At 42.8% G+C, this 22,879-nt stretch overlaps 1 protein-coding gene across 1 annotated transcript in view; it reads left to right on the forward strand.

The window, feature by feature from the left end:
• Positions 1 to 13,976: 13,976 nt before the first annotated feature.
• Positions 13,977 to 22,879, forward strand: part of STK39 (serine/threonine kinase 39) — a 322,691-nt gene continuing 313,788 nt past the window's right edge. Inside the window, exon 1 of the mRNA XM_027558523.1 lies at positions 13,977 to 14,672. Coding sequence (XP_027414324.1) covers positions 14,486 to 14,672 — 187 coding nt within the window. The 5' untranslated portion in view covers positions 13,977 to 14,485. The remainder of the gene's footprint in view (positions 14,673 to 22,879) is intronic.

The following is a 22,879-nucleotide window of genomic DNA, read 5'->3' on the forward strand; positions in this document are numbered from 1 at the left end:
AATCAAATACCAATGTGTGGAAGTGAACACACATTTTTTTGAGAGACTACTATATGCCAGAGACTTTATTAGTTAATTAGGCACCACAATTTGTTATAGGAATTCAACATAAAACTGATGTCCAAGAAAGAGAAATAAATTTAACAATACTCTGCAGCTAATGAGTGGGAGTCTAATAAATTAAGGAATAATTTTTTCTGTTGTTCCATTGTTCCGTGAAATACTTTATAGGAGAGAGGAAGCGTAGCTGAAGGATTTTAAGTATCCCTGATTGATAGATTAACATGGCATAAATAATTATCCAGCAATGGAACCAACTTAAAATAAGAATTTCTAAATCTAGAAGAGTATTGTTTCCTTCAAACAAGTCACATTGGAAGCTATGTAGTGATTTCCAGTATTGTCCTAAGTATTTTTAATCTGTTCTGTTGGAACTGCCATTAGAATTGAAGTCACTGTCTTTTTAATATCCTTCAGTTCAGTTCAGTTCAGTTCAGTTACTCAGTCGTGTCCGACTCTTTGCGACCCCATGAATCACAGCACGCCAGGCCTCCCTGTCCATCACCAACTCCCAGAGTTCACTCAAACTCATGTCCATCGAGTTGGTGATGCCATCCAGCCATCTCATCCTCTGTCGTCCCCTTCTCCTCCTGCCCCCAATCCCTCCCAGCATCAGGGTCTTTTCCAATGAGTCAACTCAGTGGTGAGTTTTCTTTCTTGTTTGGGTTGCTTTTTTCCTTTCAGAATGGCTCTGATTTTCAAAGGTTGTCCAAAGCAAAGTGTAGTAAATAGAATGGATGATCAAGCGGTGATTTGTATGGTACACAATCCCACAGATGTTTTAGAATTTCTGCATAAGAAGCCTGTTGACTGACTTTGTTGATTAATTCAGCTTGGACAATAACATTTATGTTGAGGAAACAAATTAACGTTGTCCTCATTTGTGATTCTGACAGGCGTACTTTCTTAGAACTTTGGTTTCTTGAACTTTTCAATTCAAGATTTTGGCATCTCCTTTTCAGGTCATACTGAAAATATCAAGTTTCCTCAAGTTTCTACTGTCCTCAGAAACACATTCCTTTGTCCAGCTTCTCTTGAAAGGTCAGAATAAATGTTAAGTCTTCTGCGTTTCTGTTCACCACTCCATACTCATCGCACAGTCTTCACGGCACCTTTGCTTTGGCTCAGATTTTCTTTTGGAATGAAGCTGTTTCATGGTTTTTAAACACAGGGAAAGATGTTCAACATCTTCCTAATAAGAGAAACAAAATTAAAGCTACAATCATACTTTTTCACCTACCAGTGGACAAAGATCAAGAAGTTTACTAACCACAGCATACTGCAAAAGAACTTTCATAAATTGTCAGTCAGAATGTAAATTAGTACAACCCCTATGACATGTAATTTGTCAATATCCTTCCAAGTTAAAAATGCATATACCCTTTGATCTAGCAATCCTAATTCTAGGAAGTTTCTCATAGGTGCACCTAGACATATACAATATCATACATATATATACTATTCACTGCAAGCTTGTTTATAGCAACGAAAGAGTGCAAAAACAGAGATCTAGTTAAATCAGTCATGGCACATCCATGCAAAAAAGAATTATGAAATGTCCTACGTCTTGTTTTGAGAGATGGTTACACCCTATTTTTCAATTCTCAAAATGCATCAAAGTGAATCTCTGTATCTTACTAAATGAAAATTATACCTCAGTGAAAAGGGGAACATGGACAGCATAGAGCTAGGTTAAAAAAACAAAAGCAACAATTAGGATTCCCTGACACCTTTTCCAAGACATTTGTTAAAGTAAAGAAATGGGACTATGGATCAGTATGTATATTATGATTAGTATAAAAAACAATATATAAATATGGTTGTATATGCATAGGATGCAAGAACAAGGTAATAATTGTTGCTTCTAGGAAAGAGAAACACATGGGTGAAAGATAAGGGCAGGAGAGAGATGCAATTTTCACTTTATGCCCTTCCTACTTTAAATTTTTAGAACTTGTACAAATATGTATTCAAAATAAAAAATTAACGAAGCTCTTTCATAATCTAAATTTGTCATCAGCCACTGTTCCCATGATTAATTGCTTGTTTGAAAGAACAAAACTCTGTCAACAGATACATGAACTATTTGGGTTTCTACTGTGCTACTGCTTCCCACCACACAGTAAACATTCTTGCTATCTTTGAACAAAATGTTTGTGCCAATAAAATAATATTTTCCTGACATCATATTACTCCCATGAGCCCTTTCTTTCAGGGTAGCGAGTACCTCGCTTGCTGAATTAAATCCATGCCATATCCGTGGAAAATACAAAATGGGCCATGAATTTTCATGAGGGAGGAAAACATAATGGCCTTTCTCTACGCACTCAAATGGTTAAGGCAATGACAGGCCTGCTTTGACAGCCCAGTCACAGGAACACAAAGTGGTAAGACCACTATAATTTTCAATATTCAATGTGAATTAATTGGCTTGAAAATAACACTAAAACACAGTGATTCTTTTCTCTTTTTTCAAAAATTTATGTTTTTAAAGAATTGAACGCATGAGAATGAAAAAATTATTGGATTATCTATTGAAATATGTGTCAAAATTCTATAATATTACCTAGCCTTTTCTAGTCTCTTGAATTACTTAGCTATACATCACTTTTTTTTTTTTTGTATTTGAGGAACAATTGATTTGAAGATTATTCACTACTTGACTAAACTAACTGCTTCACTGAACCATGAAATACCGTCATGTAGCTTTTACTTGATTTAGAGACCAAACTAATAAATTATTTATATTGATTATTCAGACTGTTACTTTAGCATTTTTAAAACAATGATTAACAATGGCCATTGTTCACAGGGTATTGTTGAGAGCACAAAAAGGTAGTTTTGGAGCTAATATTTACAATATTCTGGTGGAGGAATAGAGGCACATACGGAATATTTGTCTCCAGACTCAAAATTACCAAAAACTGATGCCTGAAGAAGGAACACACCACTCTCAGTGATTGTCTCTTGGCTATTTACAGCCTGACCTTCTGGCTTTAAATGGACTTAAGCCACATAGTCTATCAGCTGGAGTTTTTAATTAAAATTAAATTGAAATTTAACTTAATAAAACTTTGTTTAAAAGTTTTAATGTAATAATAGCAAATACTCCTTGTCAAGTAGCGCTGAGTTAGAGTGTGTTTGAATCCTGGCTCTGCTGCAAGTAAAGTGAGATGTGGTTCAGTTTGTTGTTTACCCATTGTGACCTCCAGTTTATCCATCTATAAAAATGCACATAATGTGACCTACTCCAGCAGGTTGTAGGTGAAGATGAATCACGATAATGCACCTAAAATGCTTAATATAATGTACCCATAATCTGTAGCTACTGCTATAAAAGGAAATGCTTTGAATTATAGACATTCCTGAAATTTATCCTAAAAGAGTATATTATGATCCAATGCTATCTTGGTTATGAGGATTGAAATTCTATTCATTCACCCAGTGATTCATTCACATGTGGGGTTCTGAAAGAGAAAGTCACACTGATGTCTTCTTTATTGCAAAGGACAAAAATCTCTTCATATCAGGAAAAAGGCTTTTGTGGATAAACCTGATTAATTTATAGTAAGAACAGTTTTTCAGGACATCATTTTAAAAATGTATATTGAAGTAAATCAACTATACTTACTGGATACTGAATATAGTTCTCTGTGCTATACATCCTATATATAATAGTTTACATCTGCTAATCCCGAACTTCCGACCCATCCCTCCTCTACCCGCTCCCTTAGCAACCACAAGTCTGTTCTCTATGTCTGTGAGTCTGTTGCTGATTTGTAGGTAAGTTCACTTGTGTCATAGTTTAGATTCCCCAAATAAGTGACATCATATAGTATTTGTCTTTTTCCGACTTCATTAGTATGATAATATCTAGGTCCATCCATGTTGTTGCAAATATCATTATTTCATTCCTTTTTTATGGCTGAATAGTATTCCACTTTCTATGTTCCACATTTTCTTGATCCATTCTTCTATCAATGGACATTTATATTGTTTCCATGTCAACATATCATTTTTGAACTCTTTATGTAGGTAATGCCATATGAAATTGAAATCATTTTAAGATGACTCCTTTCCATTCTGCTCTTCTTCCCCAGCTTCTAAGGTCTCTGTACCAAACCCAGGCCATCAGAGAATGGTTAAAATAAGACTGCTGCTGCTACTGCTGCTAAGTTGCTTCAGTCGTGTTTGACTCTCTGCGACCCCATGGACTGCAGCCTACCAGGCTTCTCCGTCCATGGGATTCTCCAGGCAAGAACACTGGAGTGGGTTGCCATTTCCTTCTCCAATGCATGAAAGTGGGAAGTGAAAGTGAAGTCGCTCAGTCGTGTTTGACTCTTAGCGACCCCATGGACTGCAGCCTACCAGGCTCCTCCATCCATGAGATTTTCCGGGCAACAGTACTGGAGTGGGATGCCATTGCCTTCTCCCTAAAATAAGACACTGTGGCCCAATAACTTGAATGCTCTAGTTTTGGAATCTTTGAGGCCAAACTAGAATCATATAATACCAGTTTCCATCTCCCCAAGGGACAAATTATTTTTTGATATGTCTGTCTGTCCCATTAGCTGTTAAGTTTCATTGAGAGTTAAGGGATGGCGCTCATCCGTCTTTCCATCATTCCACCGTCCCAAGCTTTGCACAGGTATACAGTTTGTGTCTTTAAAATAATGCACTGAGTTAAACTTTCTTCTAACCATTTCAATGAAAATATTTGAAAAATACTTTTTCAACAGTTCTTCTTTCAATTTTCTTGTTACAAAAAGACTCAGTCCTTTTAAATGAGTACTTTACTTTCATTGTCATTTGTTGTGTCTAATTCAGGAAAGCCATCTGTGACCACTGAGCCTTTAGAGTTGTCATCTCACTGGGAGCCCCTGACTTGGTTGCTTTTCTTGTTGCTGTGGCTTTCCTGTGTCACAGTCATGTTCTCAGGACCATCACAGTTATTTTCAACTCTGGCTACACATCAGAATCTCCTCGCTGCCCAGTTTCTAAATGCAGGTTATGATTTAGTAGAATCTAGGTGACACCAGGCATGGGAAGTTTTAACAAGCTGAGCAGGTGACTCTGATGTCCATCCAGGTTGAAGCCCACCAGGACCACCTATGTTTTACTCAGGGTGGGAGGGGTGGCCAAAGTGTTATTCAGCCTGCTCTAACCTGAGTGTGGGCTGTATGCCTTTGCAATCGTGCTATGCAGATGCTGCAAAACTCTGCTCCACTGGTGCGGCGTGGACTAAAACTGTTTGGCCTGTGCAGTATTATTGTTTTATAATGGTGAAATATTTCAAATGTATGGAACAGTAGGATCACTAATATAATAGTGATATAATATAATAGTCCAGAGTTGAAAGTCATGGACATACCATCTAGTCTAACAAATCTTTTCCTGTTGCTATACTTATTACAGATTTTTATTAAAGCAATAAAACATTGCAGATGCTATAGAACCCCTTTGCATGCCTCTCCCCTCCCTGTCCTCTCCAGGGATAACCTCTATCCCTGTTTGTCATTCAGACCCATGTTTCACTATGTATTTATTAAAGAGTGTGTTTAGCATTTCTTGTTTTAAAACATTATGTATATGGTATCAGATTCTGTGCAGTATTTTATCAAGTCAGGCCAATATTTAAAAATGGAAAAATTTTGAGTGAAATCGTTGCATGAGATCTGTTGGCTTCTCCTAAAGCAGCCGGAAGATCTGGCAACCCTGGGAGAGCTTTCTGGCATGCCGGCATGCCGGGCTGGGCCAGCGCTGGTCGATGTGACACCGTCCCGCTGCTCACACTGTGTAGACATATGTGCTTGCACCTGGACTGTGTCTCCTTGGATTCAGGTCTGGCCCTGACACTGAACTTCCTTTCCTTATGATTCTTTGCTTTCTTCAAGGCCATTTCTGCATCTTCACCTAACTGCTTAATAGCAAAAGCATCTACCTCTCTGCTGTTGCTGCTGCTGCTGCTAAGTCGCTTCAGTCATGTCCGACTCTGTGCGACCCCATAGATGGCAGTCCACCAGGCTCCTCTGTCCCTGGGATTCTCCAGGCAAGAATACTGGAGTGGGTTGCTATTTCCTTCTCTAAAGCATGAAAGGGAAAAGTGAAAGTGAAGTTGCTCAGTCGTGCCCGACTCTTAGCGACCCCATGGACTGGAGCCTACCAGGCTACCTCTCTAGCTGCCTCTAATATCCATCTCTTCTTCTGCTCTCTATTTGTTTTGTCTTTTTTTTTTTAATCACGCATGGCTTGTGGGATCTTAGCTCCCAGATCAAGGATTGAACACAGGTCATGGCAGTGAAAGTGCTGAGTCCTAAGTGCTTGACCACCAGGGAATTCCCCTCTTTTGTCTGATTTTCAGTTTATTGTATTTATTTGACTGACCAGGGATTGAACCCAGGCCCCCTGCATTGGGACCACGGAGTCTTAGCCTGGACCACTAGGGAAATCCTAAGTTTTCATTTTTATTTTCTTGCTATTTCCTGCCATTTCTCTTAGAATTCTTGACTTTAGTGCCAGTAGGGCATGGGTTCTTTGTTTTTGTCTTTTAGACTTTTCCAGTCAACGGTAATAGAAGTGATTTATTTTGATCAAGAAATCAACCCATCATATTACATCTCTGTGACTTGTGGTTTGGGCTATTCTCCTTATTTTAAGTGTTGTTTACATGTTTCAGTAACTTGTGGGCAGCTGGGATGCTGGGAGATTGGACACTGGATAAAATGGGATTGTATGGGTTATATGATTCTTAAGGGCTGAGAAAGTTTTGTCTTTTATTTTTCTAAAGCATTAGGCAAAGTGTCATGAAAATTATAGTCCCTAAAATGTGTTTACTGAATGAAAGAAAATTAATACGTTAATTACTAAGTGTTTTACTTCAAACCCCTTATAAGCCAGGGCAGCCCCTGACCTTCCTTTGTTTTTCAGAATACAGGTGACTCAAGGTGCCTCTCCTGATAAAGATCTGAATCTAGCCTCGAGGCAAGAGAGGCAGAGATGAAAGAGTATTCAGGGTTTGTGGATAGTTTTGGTGGGAAGATTTTTTAATAGAGAGGAAAAGAGAGCCTTGGCGTTTGGAAAAATTTAAAGCTGAGAAGGGCTGAGCGAATTTTTTCAGAAAATGCTGTTTTGTGTAATGAATGGGATTCATTGGAGAGAGCAATAAAGAATCAAATTGCTTTTAATTACATTTTTATGTCAGTCTGCCTGGAATAAGACTATCAGCTTTTAGACAGATTACATCATAAAAAACATATATACATATGCCACACAGATTTACTATAATGCCTTTAGATGTTTTAGCAAAGGGCAAGCCTTGCTAAATATGGAGGGAGGGCTTCCCCAGTGGATAGAGTAGGGCTTCTCTCTTTGAGGGCCCAAATCATGGTCAGAAACCTCTGAGATAAGTAAGGAGGCATTAACTGTCACCATTGCAATTTTGTCTGTAACATAAAATGCAATAGAAAGTCAGTTTCAACAGTGGGTTGGGAAATAAATGAAAACACATGTCTGGACATTATAATTCATGTAAGTTTAACACCTTAAATCACACGAATTTTGAAAGCAATGTCTGTAATAATTCAGCTAATATAGATTTAAGCTTTTCTTTCCATTATAGTTGGGAAATAGGAGCCAAGGACCCCTTAACACTAAATCACATTAATCTAATAAAATTGGATCACACTGGCTCTGGACTTTGAGAACATCAGCTGTGTCAGTGGCAAGCACATGACATCTCTATGGGTATGCTAAGTATAGGATGCCTTGGTCTTCAAAGTTGGAAAGGTTCATATGTTCTCAAATGCATTTTTTTAAATGGCTATTTGACATCTCTGCTGAAAACTCATTTAGATATTTACTCTGCTATTTTTTTTTTTTTACTTAAAATTATATTAAAAACAACTTATAGGGACTTCCCTGGTAGTTCAGTGGTTAAGACTCCATGCTTCCAATACCAGGAGCATGGGTTCTATCCCTGTTCAGTGAACTAAGATCCCACATGCCTCCCAGTGTGGCAAAAACAAACAAACAAACAAAACAATCAAAATGTTACAACAACCAAAATACCAAAAAAAAACCCCACCAAAAAACCCACACAAAACAAGCAAACAATAAAACAAACAACCCCCCCGACACCCCAAACAACAACAAAACCTCAAACCACCCCCTCCCCCAAGTTGTAGTATAAAGTCCAGGGCTTTGGTTAGAGTGATGGCTCCAAAGGAGTGACTATTTCTGTTGGTGCTCACTGCTAAAGTTGGTCCAGACCAAACATAATTGACTAAAGAATGAATTCCATAATCCCACTGTATTAGTTCCCTAGGGCTGCTGTAACAAAGTACCACAAACTGAGTGGAGTAAAACAACAGAAATTGATTCACAGCCTGTAGGCTAAGAAGTCCAAAATCAAGGTGTTAGCAGGGTTGGTTCCTGAGGGAGAACCTGCTCCATGCCTTTCTGCTAGCTTCTGGTTGCTGTAGGCAATCTTTGGCATTCCTTGACATGTCACTCCAATTTCTGCCTCCCTCCTCACATGGCATTCTTCCTGGGTGTGTCTGTGTCCCTGGGTCCAAATTTCCTCTTCTTGTATGGATGCCAGTCATTGCAATAGACCTAATCTTAACTTGTCAAGACCCTATTTGCAGATAAGGGTCTGCAAATATTGGGATTTGGGCCATTGACACAGCTTTTGGGGTGATGTATTTCAATCAATAAGACCCACATCTCCCTGAGACCATCACCCTTGAGTCCCTCCTGGGAGGAAGTTCTGGAGCCATTACTATACTACTAAAGAGTGTCCTGTGGGTAAGGTGTATTACACATACCAACTCATTTCATCCTTACTGCAACCCAGTCATTCTGGGAGAATTATACCTTTGAAGAAAAGAGAAGCTCAGAGGGTCTAAGCCACCAGCTGGTAAGTACAGATCAAGTATGTAAACCCAGCTGCTGCTGCTGCTGCTGCTGCTGCTAAGTCGCTTCAGTCGTGTCCAACTCTGTGCGACCCCATAGACGGCAGCCCACCAGGCTCCCCCATCCCTGGGATTTTCCAGGCAAGAACACTGGAGTGGGTTGCCATTTCCTTCTCCAATGCAGGAAAGTGAAAAGTGCAAGTGAAGTCGCTCAGTCCTGTCCGACTCAGCGACCCCATGGACTACAGCCTACCAGGCTCCTCCATCCATGGGATTTTCCAGGCAAGAGTACTGGAGTGGGGTGCCATTGCCTTCTCCGGTAAATCCAGCTATTATAGACTTAAACTTTGCTCCTATGCCCTGCCATTACCCTAACTCAAAAAACACTGGATCCCTGTCTTTGGAAGCAACCGATGAAATAAAAATTCAACTATTTTACAACTTTCCCCTCAAACATAGTTACTAATACAGGAATTATAAAAAGTGTTGGAGATGGGAAATATGGTGATAGATATTCTTCATACCCAAGAATATCTGGCTTTTGCCCACCATGCAATAGGAGTGACTTTCCAATAGACAATATGTTAGCCATGGGAGAAAGACCATCTGTCAATCGAGAGAGCCTCTCATTCCTTCAAAAAAAGTATTTCTAAAACACTTTAGAAATTGTACTTGTATACATCTACTTTTTTAATGCATTTGGGAAATTTTACTTTTAAAGGCATCTCATCTGTCATCAAGTTCCATTTTTCTGTTCCTTAAATAATTCTTAAATCTACCCCCTCATCATTATCCTCAATATCATGACTTTATTCACATACACATTTCTCTAACTTGACTATTTCAGTGGCTTCCAAATAGGTCTCTCCGCCTTCAGTTTCCTCCCATCCAATCCACCCTTGACATGGCTGACTCATTAGATGCTTAAAAGCATGTTTTTATCCATTTTGAAAGTGTTATATTCATTCAACAAATACTTACTATGTTCTGTACCAGATGTTATTCCAGGCACTGGGATACAGCAATGAACCAAAGGAACAAAAATGCCTGCCCTCGGAATGCTTTTGGTCTTCCCTGGTGGCTCAAATGGCAAAGAATCTGCCTATAATGCAGGAGACACAGGTTCAATCCCTGGGTGGGGAAGATCCTCTGGAGAAGAAAATGGCAACCCATTCCAGTATTCTTGCCTACAGAATCCCATGGATAGAGGAGCCTGATGGGCTACAGTCCATGGAGTTGCAAAGAGTAGGACATGACTGAGCAACTAACATATACAGGGAGAATTCTGTACAGTTCATGGTTGGCATTATTGTAAATCTTTCTCTTCTATGTTTTACTACAAATCTTGGCAGGTAAGAATAATGATGATGATGGAACTTCCCTGGCAGTCCAGTGGTTAAGACTCTGCACTTCCACTGCAGGGGGCAAGGGTTCTATCCCTGGTTGGGGAACTAAGATCCTGCATGCTATGCTGTGAGGCAAAAAAAAAAAAAAAAATGATGATGATGATATTGAGGGTTTTCATTTAATTGAACATTTACTATGTGTCAGCCATTATGTTAAATTGTTTACATATAAATCATGTTTTAACAACCCATGTCAAAGTTATGATGTTACAGAGACTCAGAGAGTTAAAGTCAGTCCAAAGTTGGACATTATAAAAAAAAGGATGGTAATGGTAAGATTTGAATCTGGCACATTCTTTCTTCAAGGTCTTGGCCATTACACTACACATCTTTTAGGTATTCAAAAGGTTGTACAGGAGGAAAAACTTTCCTCTAACTTCTCAAGTTTCATAACTGGAGGCCTGTGAATTAAACTGACAAAAGACAGATTAGCAAGAGAAAAAAAACAAAGTTTATTTGCATGTGAAATGCACAGTGGTACAGGAATACTCAGTGGTTAACAGAGTCGAACACGACTGAAGCAACTTAGCAGCAGCATCAACATTGAGTGAAAGGAGGTGGTTAGAATTGGGAACTTGTATACCATTTTAACAAAGGGTGATAAATTATGGAGAAGTGACTGGACAAGGAAAAGGGAGTTTGGGCTTCTGGTGTGGGGGGCAAGTTGTAGGAAGGTAACTAGGAAATGTATGGAAGAAACAAATGGTAGACAAGAAACTGTGCAGACTCATCTCAACACCATCTCCATGATAAGAGTTGTTCTTCTCTTCCTGGTATGGCAGAGGAGGCACCTTTGCAAATGAAAATTTCCTTTATAAGTAGAAATTTCATTTACAAAAGGGAAATTTATGTCCTGCTTTTAGGCAGTTTGGGGAAGGAAAGAGATCTCTTCCTGTGTCTATTGTATTATTTCTTAATTGGTTTTAGCTCAAAATAATTCTTATGCCAAAGTGGCATATATGTTGGGGTAGCATATTCTGATCTTCAGGTTTTATGAATAACTAAATCTTAAGTTCTTTATAAAGCAAATAACTACTGCAATTATCTATTTTGATGTATAGAACAGTCTTATGGACTCTGTTGCAGAGGGAGAGGGTGGGAAGATTTGGGAGAATGGCATTGAAACATGTATAATATCATGTATGAAACGAGTTGCCAGTCCAGGTTCGATGCACGATACTGGATGCTTGGGGCTAGTGCACTGGGACGACCCAGAGGGATGGTATGGGGAGGGAGGAGGGAGGAGGGTTCAGGATGGGGAACACATGTATACCTGTGGCAGATTCATTTTGATATTTGGCAAAACTAATATAATTTGTAAAGTTTAAAAATAAAATAAAATTTTAAAAAAAGGACAATTTTGTATATTCAGTTTACCTAAAGCAGTGATTTGCTCTTCGGAGGACATTTGGCTATGTCTGGAGACCTTTTTGGGCTTCCCTGAGGGCTCAGAGATAAAAGCATTCACCCCAACTGTAGGTTTGATCCCTGGGTTGGGACAGGAAGGTTCCCTGGAGAAGGAAATGGCAACCTACCCCAGTATTCTTGCCTGGGAAATCCTATGGACAGAGAAGTCTGGCGGGCTACAGTCCATGGGGCTGCAAAAGAGTCGGGCTCAACTGAGAGAAGACCTTTTTGATAGTCATGACTTGAGAGTGAGGTGCTACGGCATCTAGTGAATTGAGGCCAGAAAAGACCTCTACAACACAGAGAATATCTGGCACAAAATATTTGAAGTGCTGAAGTTACTATACCCGGACATATACTGAGGTAGGTGTAAACACTTAACAAAGTTTAGCCTCTTTATTTTTTTCTAATGTTTTACAGTCTCTGACTGAACGTATTCTTTATGTACTGAAATGAACCTTGTTATTTTAAAGGCTTCCTCCCCTGTCATCTTTCAGTTTAAATTTAGAAATGGGATTTGAGGGAAAACTGCATATCAGTTGAATACTTTTTAAATACACATATTTCCAAGTTGTAAGTGCCATTTTACTCAGTTGTTTATGGAAACATTAACTTAAAATTCTAATCCAGTGCTTCTCTAAGTTAAAACTATAAATCATGCTCTGTTCTTCCTATATAAAAATGATGCCAAAGGCCACTGATAGTAAACATTCTTCTTCAGACCGACTTACTGGTAATAGTGATGGGTCTGCATTGAGTCATCAGTTCTTTCAAGTCATCTTCCTGGGAGCCACGTGGAAAGTAGTCAGCTCGGTACAGATATCTGGTATATGACTACAGAACCTTGTTCTTTGTGAGAAACTAAGCGATATAATTTAAATCTGAGCTATTAGTCTTGACAGCATTATATTTTCTTATTAAGTTCCAAGAACTTTCCTGGCCTTCAGAGTTTCCCGGCCTTCATGGTTCGAAAGTCAAAGTAAAAATTCATATGATAAAATGGAATTCATATTCATTTAAGCATTTTTCTTTTCCCTTAAAAACAGTCCTTAAAAGTTCTTCACTCGAAGAGGTGAACAGTTGGAGCATTCCTGTTCCCTCTTATTCCCCTGCTTAAAACATCAAAGGCTAGAATTTAATTGTTCATGAAGTTGTCTGTTTCCTGACAGACATTAAAATCCACACACTGCTTTGGAACATTCCTTCATAAAACAATGTACAGCTTCTTTGTTCAGCGTACAGCTTCTTTGTTCAGCATACAGCCCTGTGTGTAGACCAAAGCACCGAATCTCCTTTACCCCAACTGTTGCATCATGCTGTGAGAGACTAAGCATACTCATGTTCAGTTTCCATCAATATTTTGATTAGAATTTGTAACATTTCTCCTAATGAATTTCTGGGTTTCATCTGAATTATCTTTTAAAAAGTTTTAAGGAGATTTTTATATGTAAATAGAGGAGACAAAGTATCACGATTTTTCTGTTTTCTTTAAAAAAAAATGCTCATTTTTCTTATCCGATAGTTCTCATCACGACAACTACACACGATAATTTTGGCCCAATGACCATTATGACCATTGGGTCACTGCACCGTTTCAGCTTAAGAAAAGGATGGTGCAATCGTGGTCATCTCTACCAGGGGGAACACAGAGAACACTCAGTGTTAAATATGACACCTATAATTAGGAAGCCCTATGGTTATACCAGAGTAGTTTTAAGGATGAGGTAATTTTAGGAGCGTTGAAAAAGCAGCAATTAATTAAGTTTTCAACGCAGCTTGTGCTGTGGTACATTCTTTAACACCCAGTTATGCTCTGTAAAAGAAAAGCCTGCTATCTCTTGACCTATCGGGTTAGCGTGGCTTTGTTATTAAGGGTCTAAAATTTGAGATTTAGAGTTCAAATCTCTTACACTTATTCTAACTTTTTAGGCCCTTACATCACCTTCCTGGGATCCAAGCGGCTTGGAACTAATGAAGTCTGTGAACAGCCAGAGACCTAAGGCATCACGTTTCACTAAGAAAAAAACCAGAAGGTCTGCGATTAGATTAGGCAAGGTGGGGAATGGGTTATTGGCAGGTAGGGCGCCGGAAAGTTACAACTCGGGTTATTTTTTAACCGGCGCCCTACAAACGGCCGGCGTGTAGGTGGCTCACTCGCTAACTTGTAAATGAACTTCAGGTTCTCTTCACTTGGGGAGCCTTTCTGAATCTGAGAACCTGGCGGCGGTTCAACGACCCCGCCCTCGGGGTCCCCAAGGGACATCTTCCGGAGAGCCCGATTGTCTGGGGCGAAGGCTCAGGGAAAGCAGGGAGTGAGGGGCGAGGGACGCGGGTCCCGAACGCCAGCCCAACCCGGCCTCACTCTCCTCGGGTGGAAACTTCCCGGCAGCGAGTTAGGCGGGAGGGGGCGGCGGGGCGGCGGTTCCCCTCGCGGAGGCAGAGAACTGCGCGCGCGAGGCTCAGGGCGCGCGGCGAGCGCGGCGACCGGGCCGCCTCCTCCCCTCCCCGCCTCCGCCGGCGCTGCCTCCTCCCTCCGCCCGGCTCGGCCTCCTTCGCTCCCTCCCCTCGTGGCTGGCTCCGGCGGCGGCGGGCGCGGAGGGCGTGCGCCGGCCGAGAGGTGTCGGTGGCGAGGGAAGGGAAGTTTCAAGTGGAAGGTCGTCCGCCGGCTGACGCGTCCTCCCGGTCTCCTCCGGCAGCATCATGGCGGAGCCGAGCGGCTCGCCCGTGCACGTCCAGCAGCCCCAGCAGGCGGCCCCGGTGACAGCGGCGGCCCCGGCGACAGCGACAGCAGCGCCGGCTCCGGTGGCTCCAGTGGCCACGGCTCCGGCCGCGCAGTCGATCGGCTGGCCCATCTGCAGGGACGCGTACGAGCTGCAGGAGGTTATCGGTCAGTGCGGCGGGCGCGGCGGGGCCGGTCCAGGCCGGGCGGGAGGCGCGGCAGGGGACGTGGGATGCTGGGCTTGTCTGCATGCACGCCCTGGAGGCAGAGCGGTCGGCTTCTGGGCCTACCGGCTTCAACAGTTTTTTTTTTTTTTTTTTTTCATTCGTTCGGTGAGCGCGGGTGCTGCAGGAGGTGGCGCGGCGGATGTGACTCGCACTGCAGACGAGCCGCATGCTGCAAACTTTTATCTCCCCGATCGCTGGGGCGGCGGAACTGGGGACCCGGCAACGCCGCCGCATCTCCCTCCTCCCGCGTGCCGGGCCCGCAGCCTGTGGTCGGTGGCCGCGCGAGCAGGCAGCCGCGGTCGGGGTGGGGTTGCGGGGGCGCCGCCCTGGTCTTCCAGCGCCCCCGCGCCGCGCCGGGGGGCCGCGTCCTGGGGGACTCAACCGGCGCAGCCGCGCCTCTGCTCTCTAGCTTCGCACCACTGCCTCCCATCAGCAACCTCTCGCCATGGGTAACCGGGCTACGTAGGAGTTCCGGGGGCCCAGGTTCTTTCCTGAGGCCAGGGAGGATGCTGGCCTCCCTTCCTGACAGCCCCAGCTCCACGCCCGCCTTGCAGCCTGGCTTTCCGCGCCGCCCGGCGCGCCCGGGTACCCGCCTCTTGGTGCCCGGGCGCGCCGCCTGCTGCCCAGCCCGGTCGCCGGGAGAAAGAAGGCGCCCTGGCCTCCTGCCCCGTGCTGGGCCGATGCTTCCCCTCTGGTCCAGGGCCGAACTGCATGAGTGAAAGCCGAGGCTCTCGGTGACCTGCTGGCTTGCCTGTCGGTGCCTTCTAGTTGGCTCACCAATATCCCCTTATTTTAGATTTTTAAAAATCTGGGAAAGTCGAATGGCAGGAAGCCGCCGTTACTTTTCCCTGGGCCAAGCACGTGAAGGACCAGATTTGTGTTGACCGTTGTTGGATCATCTCGTCTGAGAGGCTTGTTAAACCCAGTTAGGGCACCCTCCAGATAAAGTGGGCCCTCATTATTGGCGGTGGGATGGGATGCTGCCTTCTCATATCTTGATGTTTAAGTACATGATGAAAAAGGAATTCAGGATATTTATTTTAAACTTTTCCCCCTTCTTTTCATTATAAAGAATGCGGCCCTCCCTCCCTTCCTTTAAAAAATTAAAACCGGTAATAAGAATTTCATTAGGTGTTTACCCTTTATCACCTGCTACTGTAGGAATGGAACATAGCATAGACTGAAATAAATAGACAAATGATGGGCAGAACAGTAACCTAGGATATGAAAGCAAAATTCTTCGAAAACCCAGGCCTTTTATAACTTTTGCCAAAGACTCTCGTAGTATGTCTTCCTGTCCCTGCATGAATTATGTATCTTCAAGGGGTTTTTTAAGCCTGTTCAGTGAAAACTCCTTTCACCTGCTAGCTAAGCCCCTTCCTCTTCCCAGTTTTACCGTCTGCTCTCAACCTACTTGCCCCCACCCATATTCTGATTGCACCGGTTGCACACTGAATAGTCAGCTGTCCTGGGATACACCTGGCCTTCCACTCCTTGCTGGCTTTCACAGGCTCTTCTCTAAGTGCCCATCTTTGTAGTTAATCTCACTCAGCTTGCGATGAATGTTCTTGAGACGCCTTCTGCTTCTTCCAAGGCAAAGTATGGTGGCTTTTTCTGCTCCTTTTTTTACACGGCTCACAGCATGTAATCCCATAGTTTTTATTTGCGCAACAAAATCTAAAGGCCTACTCTTTCCCAAGCATTGTGCTAGGTTTTTTGCGTTTAGAAATGAATAAAATGGTCCTTGCCCTTAGGGCTTCCCAAGTTTAAGTAATTGATTCTATAGGATGTCATGAGAGAGTACTGGTGGAGCATAAAGGAGGGACTAACTGCTTGCTTGAAGAAATAAGGAAGCAGGGTATTCCGCAGAAGACATCTGAGCTGAATTTTGACGTCTGAATAAGTTTATAAGTTGCTTGATTATTTCCATTGCTGCTTTTCTTTGTCAGCTGTGAACTCCTTTAGGGTCTTATTTATCCCTCTTACTCCAGTACATAGGGATGGTCCATAAAAGTTAATTGATGGTAACCTGCCACATGTTTCCATAGGGTCTAGGACCAGCATTTACTTATAATCAATTTCTAGGCTTATTTTGTCAATTATTAGGGTCAGTATGCAAGTTTGCAATATGGAAGACATATGCTTGTCTTTGGAAAGCAATGTTTTGAGTTGACCAGTTTTATGAACTGAAATGAATAAAAGTTTAATTAAATAGAAAGGATTGATTTCAGGGCTTCTTTCTGCTTGCAGTAGCAGCGTTGTTAATTACGGTTGGTCAATTTCATTTAAAAAAAATTTACCTGAGGAATTTTCCAGCAGAAATGCCTGCTTATTACTTCTACGCTGATTTTTGTACATTCACACTGCAGGAAGGGTTTTCCTACATTTAAAATTATCTCGTATTTTTCCAATTGAAAGAGACGGTCTGTGTGGTGGCCGTGTGATTGAAAAGTCACATTGCTGGAGTAGGGTTTTCCAAGGGTTTAATGGTGTCGGGAATTACACACCCATTTCCATTTAGTGTTTACTGCTAGTTAAGTAATGAGTGAACTTGCGGTTAAGGACTTCTGCTTAAACATTACACGCAGAAGTTTGTAGTTCAAACATGGAGCCAGTTTCAGTGTGAACACAGGTGGACAGCCTTGGCCTCTTGGGGCCACAAGGCAGGTGACATGTGATGGGACCCCGGCAGTGTGAACCGTGAGCAGCAGGAGGCTCAGATGTGCCTGAGCAGAAGGCCAGGGGAGGCCAGGTGTTTTAACTCTCCAGCGTGGCGTGGAGCACTTTTTCTTCTTTTCCTTCTGGCAGAGGTTGGGGCCTCAAGATTAGGAGAGAAGAGGTTTACTGAAATCCAAACAAAGCAGGTTCAGTTGTTTGATTTCTGTTTTAGAAGAATAAACACAGGATTTTGCAAGTCTAAAAATAAACTTTTCTCTTTGTTATTTCGTTCTTGCGTGATGAAAGATCAGTGGAGAATTTGTAATGGTAATCTGGTTCAAAAGGTTATGGGCAACCTGGAAATGATGCAAAATCTGTTGGAGAGAGGTTAACTATGTTGTAAAATGATTAAATTCCTTGTTTTAGCCATCAGTAGATTTCAAATATTTCTGTCTCCTATGGAGAAGTAACTGCTCTTGTAAGGTGTTCTAGCCTGTTTAATACCCTTCAGCCTCATTAATCTTTGTTCCTCACCACCCCCAACTACCCCCATCTCATTCTCCTCAGATTCTTTCTTTAGAAGTATATGGGGCACCCAAAGATATGCCAATTGAAAAATTAGTTTATTTGTTGGTGGTATTAGTATTATCACTTCAGTTTGCTAAACAAAGAACAAAAGATGAATCATGAAAATGTTGACTTGGGTATCCTTAATTGATTGAACAACCTCAAGGAACTTTCCTGTCAAAAAGTTGTAGTCAATGCAGTATCATTTTCTGTATTTGACTCAGATAATTTCAGCAGAGGCTGGTATCTTTGTTGGTTTTCCTGTGAAAAACACTAAATAGACTTAGGCCTCAGAACATGTTTGATTTTTCTTAGTTTCTTTGCAGTAGGAGGCTTTCTGTAGTTTTGCACCTTATTTCTAAGCATTGCTTCACTTTCATCCTAGACAGTCACTTGGAATCATCTGCAAGGGCCACCTACTTCATTTCTGGTCCTTGTCAACAAAAAGAATTTGGTTTCTCGTCTCCTAACTGTAGTTTGACAGAGGGCTTCTCCAGTACTCAGGTTTCTTTCTCTCCCAGGGGCTTTGTTTAACCATTCCAGTGCATTTCCCCCAGGTGCAGCTAACAGGCAACTGGCCAGGTCTTTAAGCAGCAGCAGCCGAGAGCAATCCTGCTCTGTGCTATCGGAAGTTCTGTGGAGCTCTATGGTTTAGGGTTTAGAACTGGTTTTATAGGTGTCTGAAGCATCATGAGGACGGTGGAGCTACACTTGTTTGCCGGGGACCTCAGAGGCATGGAGCACTGAGTGCCCGCATTCTGATCTCCCAGACTTATAAACCGGGCTGCTTTGCCATTGCTGTCAGTTGTTAATTTTTTTTTTTTTTTAAACTAAAAGAGTCTTGAGATGCTTAGCTTTGTGCAGGGGTTTCGATTTTCATATCATGTCACTTTTTTTTCTTCTTGGTAAGGAGAATAATGTATATAGAACTCTCCTCGTGTTTTTTCATTATTGTGATGAAATATACGTAACATGAGATTTACAGCAGAATGCTTTTAAACCTGCTGTTCAAACTAGCATGTACGAAAAATCTCTAGGTTAAGAGAAATGCATGGTAGAATTTCCATAGTATTTGCTTTATTTATGTATTTGATTTGTGACCAGTAACATGAATTTCCTTCCATCTATTGTAGTCTATTGTGTACCACATTTTTGATGGTGTTGGAGAGTAACTTGAACTTGGGCTCTCGAGTCGGGCAGTCTGGTCTGTTTCATGGCCAGGCAATGGCAGTTGCTGGCCGTGTGATCTCAAGCCAAGTTGCTTAGAGGTGTCTGCACTTGGTATCCTCATTCAGGACTTGGAGATGCTAACAGTAGGGTTTGACTGCGGAGCACTTAGAACAGTGCCTGGCTCAGGGCGAGCTTTCCGGGAGCCTGAGCCCACAACTGTTGTAGGCTGCGCCGGCTGATCAGATCCGCGTTACCCAGAGAGAATCCTGCCCAGACTCTGGAGCATCTTGGAGTTTCTCTGCCCAGGAGAGTTGGCTCTCGAGTCCCCGCCTTCCGGTGGGCGGCTGGCTGGGGAGCCCGAGGGCCCTGCGGGGAGGAAGCTGCAGAGACCTGTGGAATCGGACAGCTCAGGGCTTCGGGTGCCAGATGGCTCTTTGACAAGTGTTAAGGGCATCCTGCAGGAAGATTGGTGGAGGAAAGGCCCGGCTCAAAGGGCTTCATGAGCAACCTGCTCAGACTGCACTTTTCCCCCACCTCTGGAGGCTGCCGCGCTGGCAGGAAATGCTGCTGACTCAAAGAAATCATCCCTGTGTGCCCCAGCAAGGCAGAGGGCATTTGTCTGCAGAGCAGGTCATCACTGTGGCTCCCCTGTCTCCTTCCTTGCCTCGCTGCCCTTCCCGCCACTTATGAATACTCTCAAGTCTCCCTCTTAACAGTTTCACAGCAAAGGAGAACAAAACCAGGGCACTTTCACTACTCCCTCCTCTAGCACCTGCCTTATCTCTTTCCTTCCCTTCCCAGTGGAGAACCTCCCTTCCACTGCTTACTTATATCTGGCCTCTACCCCCTTGCTAAGAAGCCAAAGTTGGAATCTCCATGATCACCATGGCTTTCTGTGATTGCAGCCAGTGACACCGCAGGGCTTCCTTCTCTTCCTCTCTCTGCAGGAGTTGATGCCACCTACCATTTCTCCTCCTACTTTCCTGACTGTGCCTGCTCCAGGATCCACTTCTTGGTGGCTCTGAGGCTTTAACTGCAGCCTAAAATGCCCAGGGCCTGCCTGGTCTTTGGAGTGGTGTGAGAGCTCCCTTTCAAACGTCTTTTTGTAGATACTTCACAGAACCTCATACAGTGAAACTCACTGTCCCTCCACCTTTGCTTCAGTCCTAATCCTGTTCCTTCTACATTCTCCATCTTCCTGAAGACCCTTGAGTATGAAGCAGAAACGTGCTGCTCATCCCACCCTTTCCTGGCTTCCTCCATCTCCCGCATCTGATTGGTATTCAGCATTTTGGATCCTGTCTTTGAGGCTTCTCTCATTCTTCCTCTTGGTCATCGTTGGTTCAGTTCTTACTTGAGTGACTGTAATCTCTTCATAACCATGTTTCTTGTCTGCAGCCTTGCTTCCAGCTCTAGTAAGCATTGCTACCAAAGTGATACCCAAATTTTTATCAGTTACCACCAGACTTAGACCTGGCTTCTCTCATTCTTCCTCTTGGTCATCGTTGGTTCAGTTCTTACTTGAGTGACTATAATCTCTTCATAACCATGTTTCTTGTCTGCAGCCTTGCTTCCAGCTCTAGTAAGCATTGCTACCAAAGTGATACCCAAATTTTTATCAGTTACCACCAGACTTAGACCTTTTTAAAAGTGGCTCTTCTATGATGCTCAGGATGAACTCCGAGCAGGTGTGTAAGGCCTTCTGGAATTGTCTTTTGCCTTCCATTCAGTGCCCCCCAACCCTTGTCACTGCAATTCTCAGGACAGACTCCCAGCCAGGGGGAACGTTTTGCATCTGCTGAAATGCTTCCTGCTTTCCCAGCCCCTTCTAGGCAAGTTTTCTCTCTGCCTGCAACACCATTGCACCTCTCTTCCATTGTCATATATTTAACAGAGAGCTCTGTCTCTCCTTTTAAGCATTACCTTTACTGAAGTAAGTATAAGAGGCACACGGAAGAGTACATATCATAAATGTATAGCTTGATTCGTGTTCATAAACAGAACCCACCCAGATCCAGGCTCCCCTTTAAGACCTGGAATAAACGGTTTCTCTTCACAGAAACAGTCCTCTGCCCCCAAATCTCCTTCCCCTCTGCCTCCTCTCTTGGCCCTTTCATCCCTGGTGATCCTCATACCCTTGCGGCTTATTGCCTCCTTGCCCATCCTGGCGCTAGATGTCACTCCTCCTTGAGGGACAGGTCTTTGGCCTCCGTTCCCCATACCGCCCACTAAAGATTTGATAAATGTTTTCTGGGTGAAAGTCTGAATTTTAGGGATAAACACTCCCTGCCCCCCACCTTGGAAGAGGAACATCGCCTCACTTCTGAATATTAGCCTCCTTGGATCCTGAAGATTTAATCTTGCCTGTGGTTAATGATGATGCTCATTTCGTTGTGTTTGGGCCAGTCAGCTTAAAGGGCTCTGGAGAAATTAGCTCGTTAATCCTCCCAGATCAAGAGTAAGCACTTCGAGTACTTGCACCTGCCTGTGCTGGGCAGGTAGGCAGGCAGAGGCCTGGCTCTCCTGAGGTCATCGTTCTGCGAGGTGGCCTGTCTGGATTAAAGGATCCAGAGAGCAGTAACGGTGCCCTTTTTTTAAAAAAAAAAAAACTCGGGCATTGCAGAGCAGGGTGGGGAAGCCCTGGCACATCTCTCCTCTCAAACTTTCCTTTCTTGAGTGTATCCGTGACCTCTCGCTGTTTGTGTAGTTATATATAACCCAGTCTTGAAGCTCTGTGGGGCTTCTTGCTGTGTAGAAATCAGGACTGTTGAAGATCAGGGATACAGGTGAAACACCGCAGCAGACTATCAGGACAGGTGGTTTTCAGAGGTTGTCACGAAGTCAGGAATTATATTTTTTAGACAAGGGACTGAGGGATGATAGGATTGGTGTGGTACATGCTGAGACTATGGAGGTAGGTCTTGTAAGCCCAAAGCAATCTAATCTGTGTTATAATTCCTCTGTGCTGTATTTTTGGGAAAGTTATTTTTTTTTCCCCATTAAATGAAACTGTCCATGTAATCAAGTGAAGTTTTACATTTTCCTCCAGGACAGTTTTGTTTAAATTATCCCCAAACAGCTCCAAGATGGCTGCAGGGATTCGAGTGCTTCAGGTGTTTCTTTTTCCAAATGTGCTGCTCATTGCAGTTTGGGCTACGAAAGAAGAATTGAGTATAGTAATTAAAAAAGGCATTTTAGATTTGGGTTAACTGGGAAACAGAGGAGAAGAAGCAGTCCTTTAGAGAATGGATTGGCAAGCATGTAGTTCAGAATTGATTTAGAGAAACACTTTGGGAATGTGATGTGAGTAAATGCTGACGTGTTTCACGTTTCTTCTCATTTGCTGAACAATTATTTGGGAATAAACTCTTGGACACTGAGGGATTAGATGAATTGATCTTTTAAACTAACTGCTTATTTGGATACATGGGAAAACATCTTTTTAAGATAGAACTTAAAACATCGTTTTAAGATATTTTATTTTCAGACTTCTTCCAAGGAAGTGGCATTTAGTGTAAGTCAGAGGCAGTCCTGAGGGTGTTCATTCAGTTCTTCCCTTAGGTGAAAATGTGTACTCTGGTGACATTTATGGAGTTCCGGTTTCCAGCATTAAGTCACAAATTTACCAGAAGAACTAGTATGGTAAGTAGACATTGATGACTTCCTCTCATGTGAATGATAGATCTTCATTGGGGGAGTATTTGAGAAGCCAGTGACCTTTGACGATTCTGAGACTTCTCACAATGACTCTAT

The sequence above is a fragment of the Bos indicus x Bos taurus genome, chromosome 2, assembly GCF_003369695.1.
Source record: "Bos indicus x Bos taurus breed Angus x Brahman F1 hybrid chromosome 2, Bos_hybrid_MaternalHap_v2.0, whole genome shotgun sequence".
Taxonomy (NCBI): Eukaryota; Metazoa; Chordata; class Mammalia; order Artiodactyla; family Bovidae; genus Bos; species Bos indicus x Bos taurus.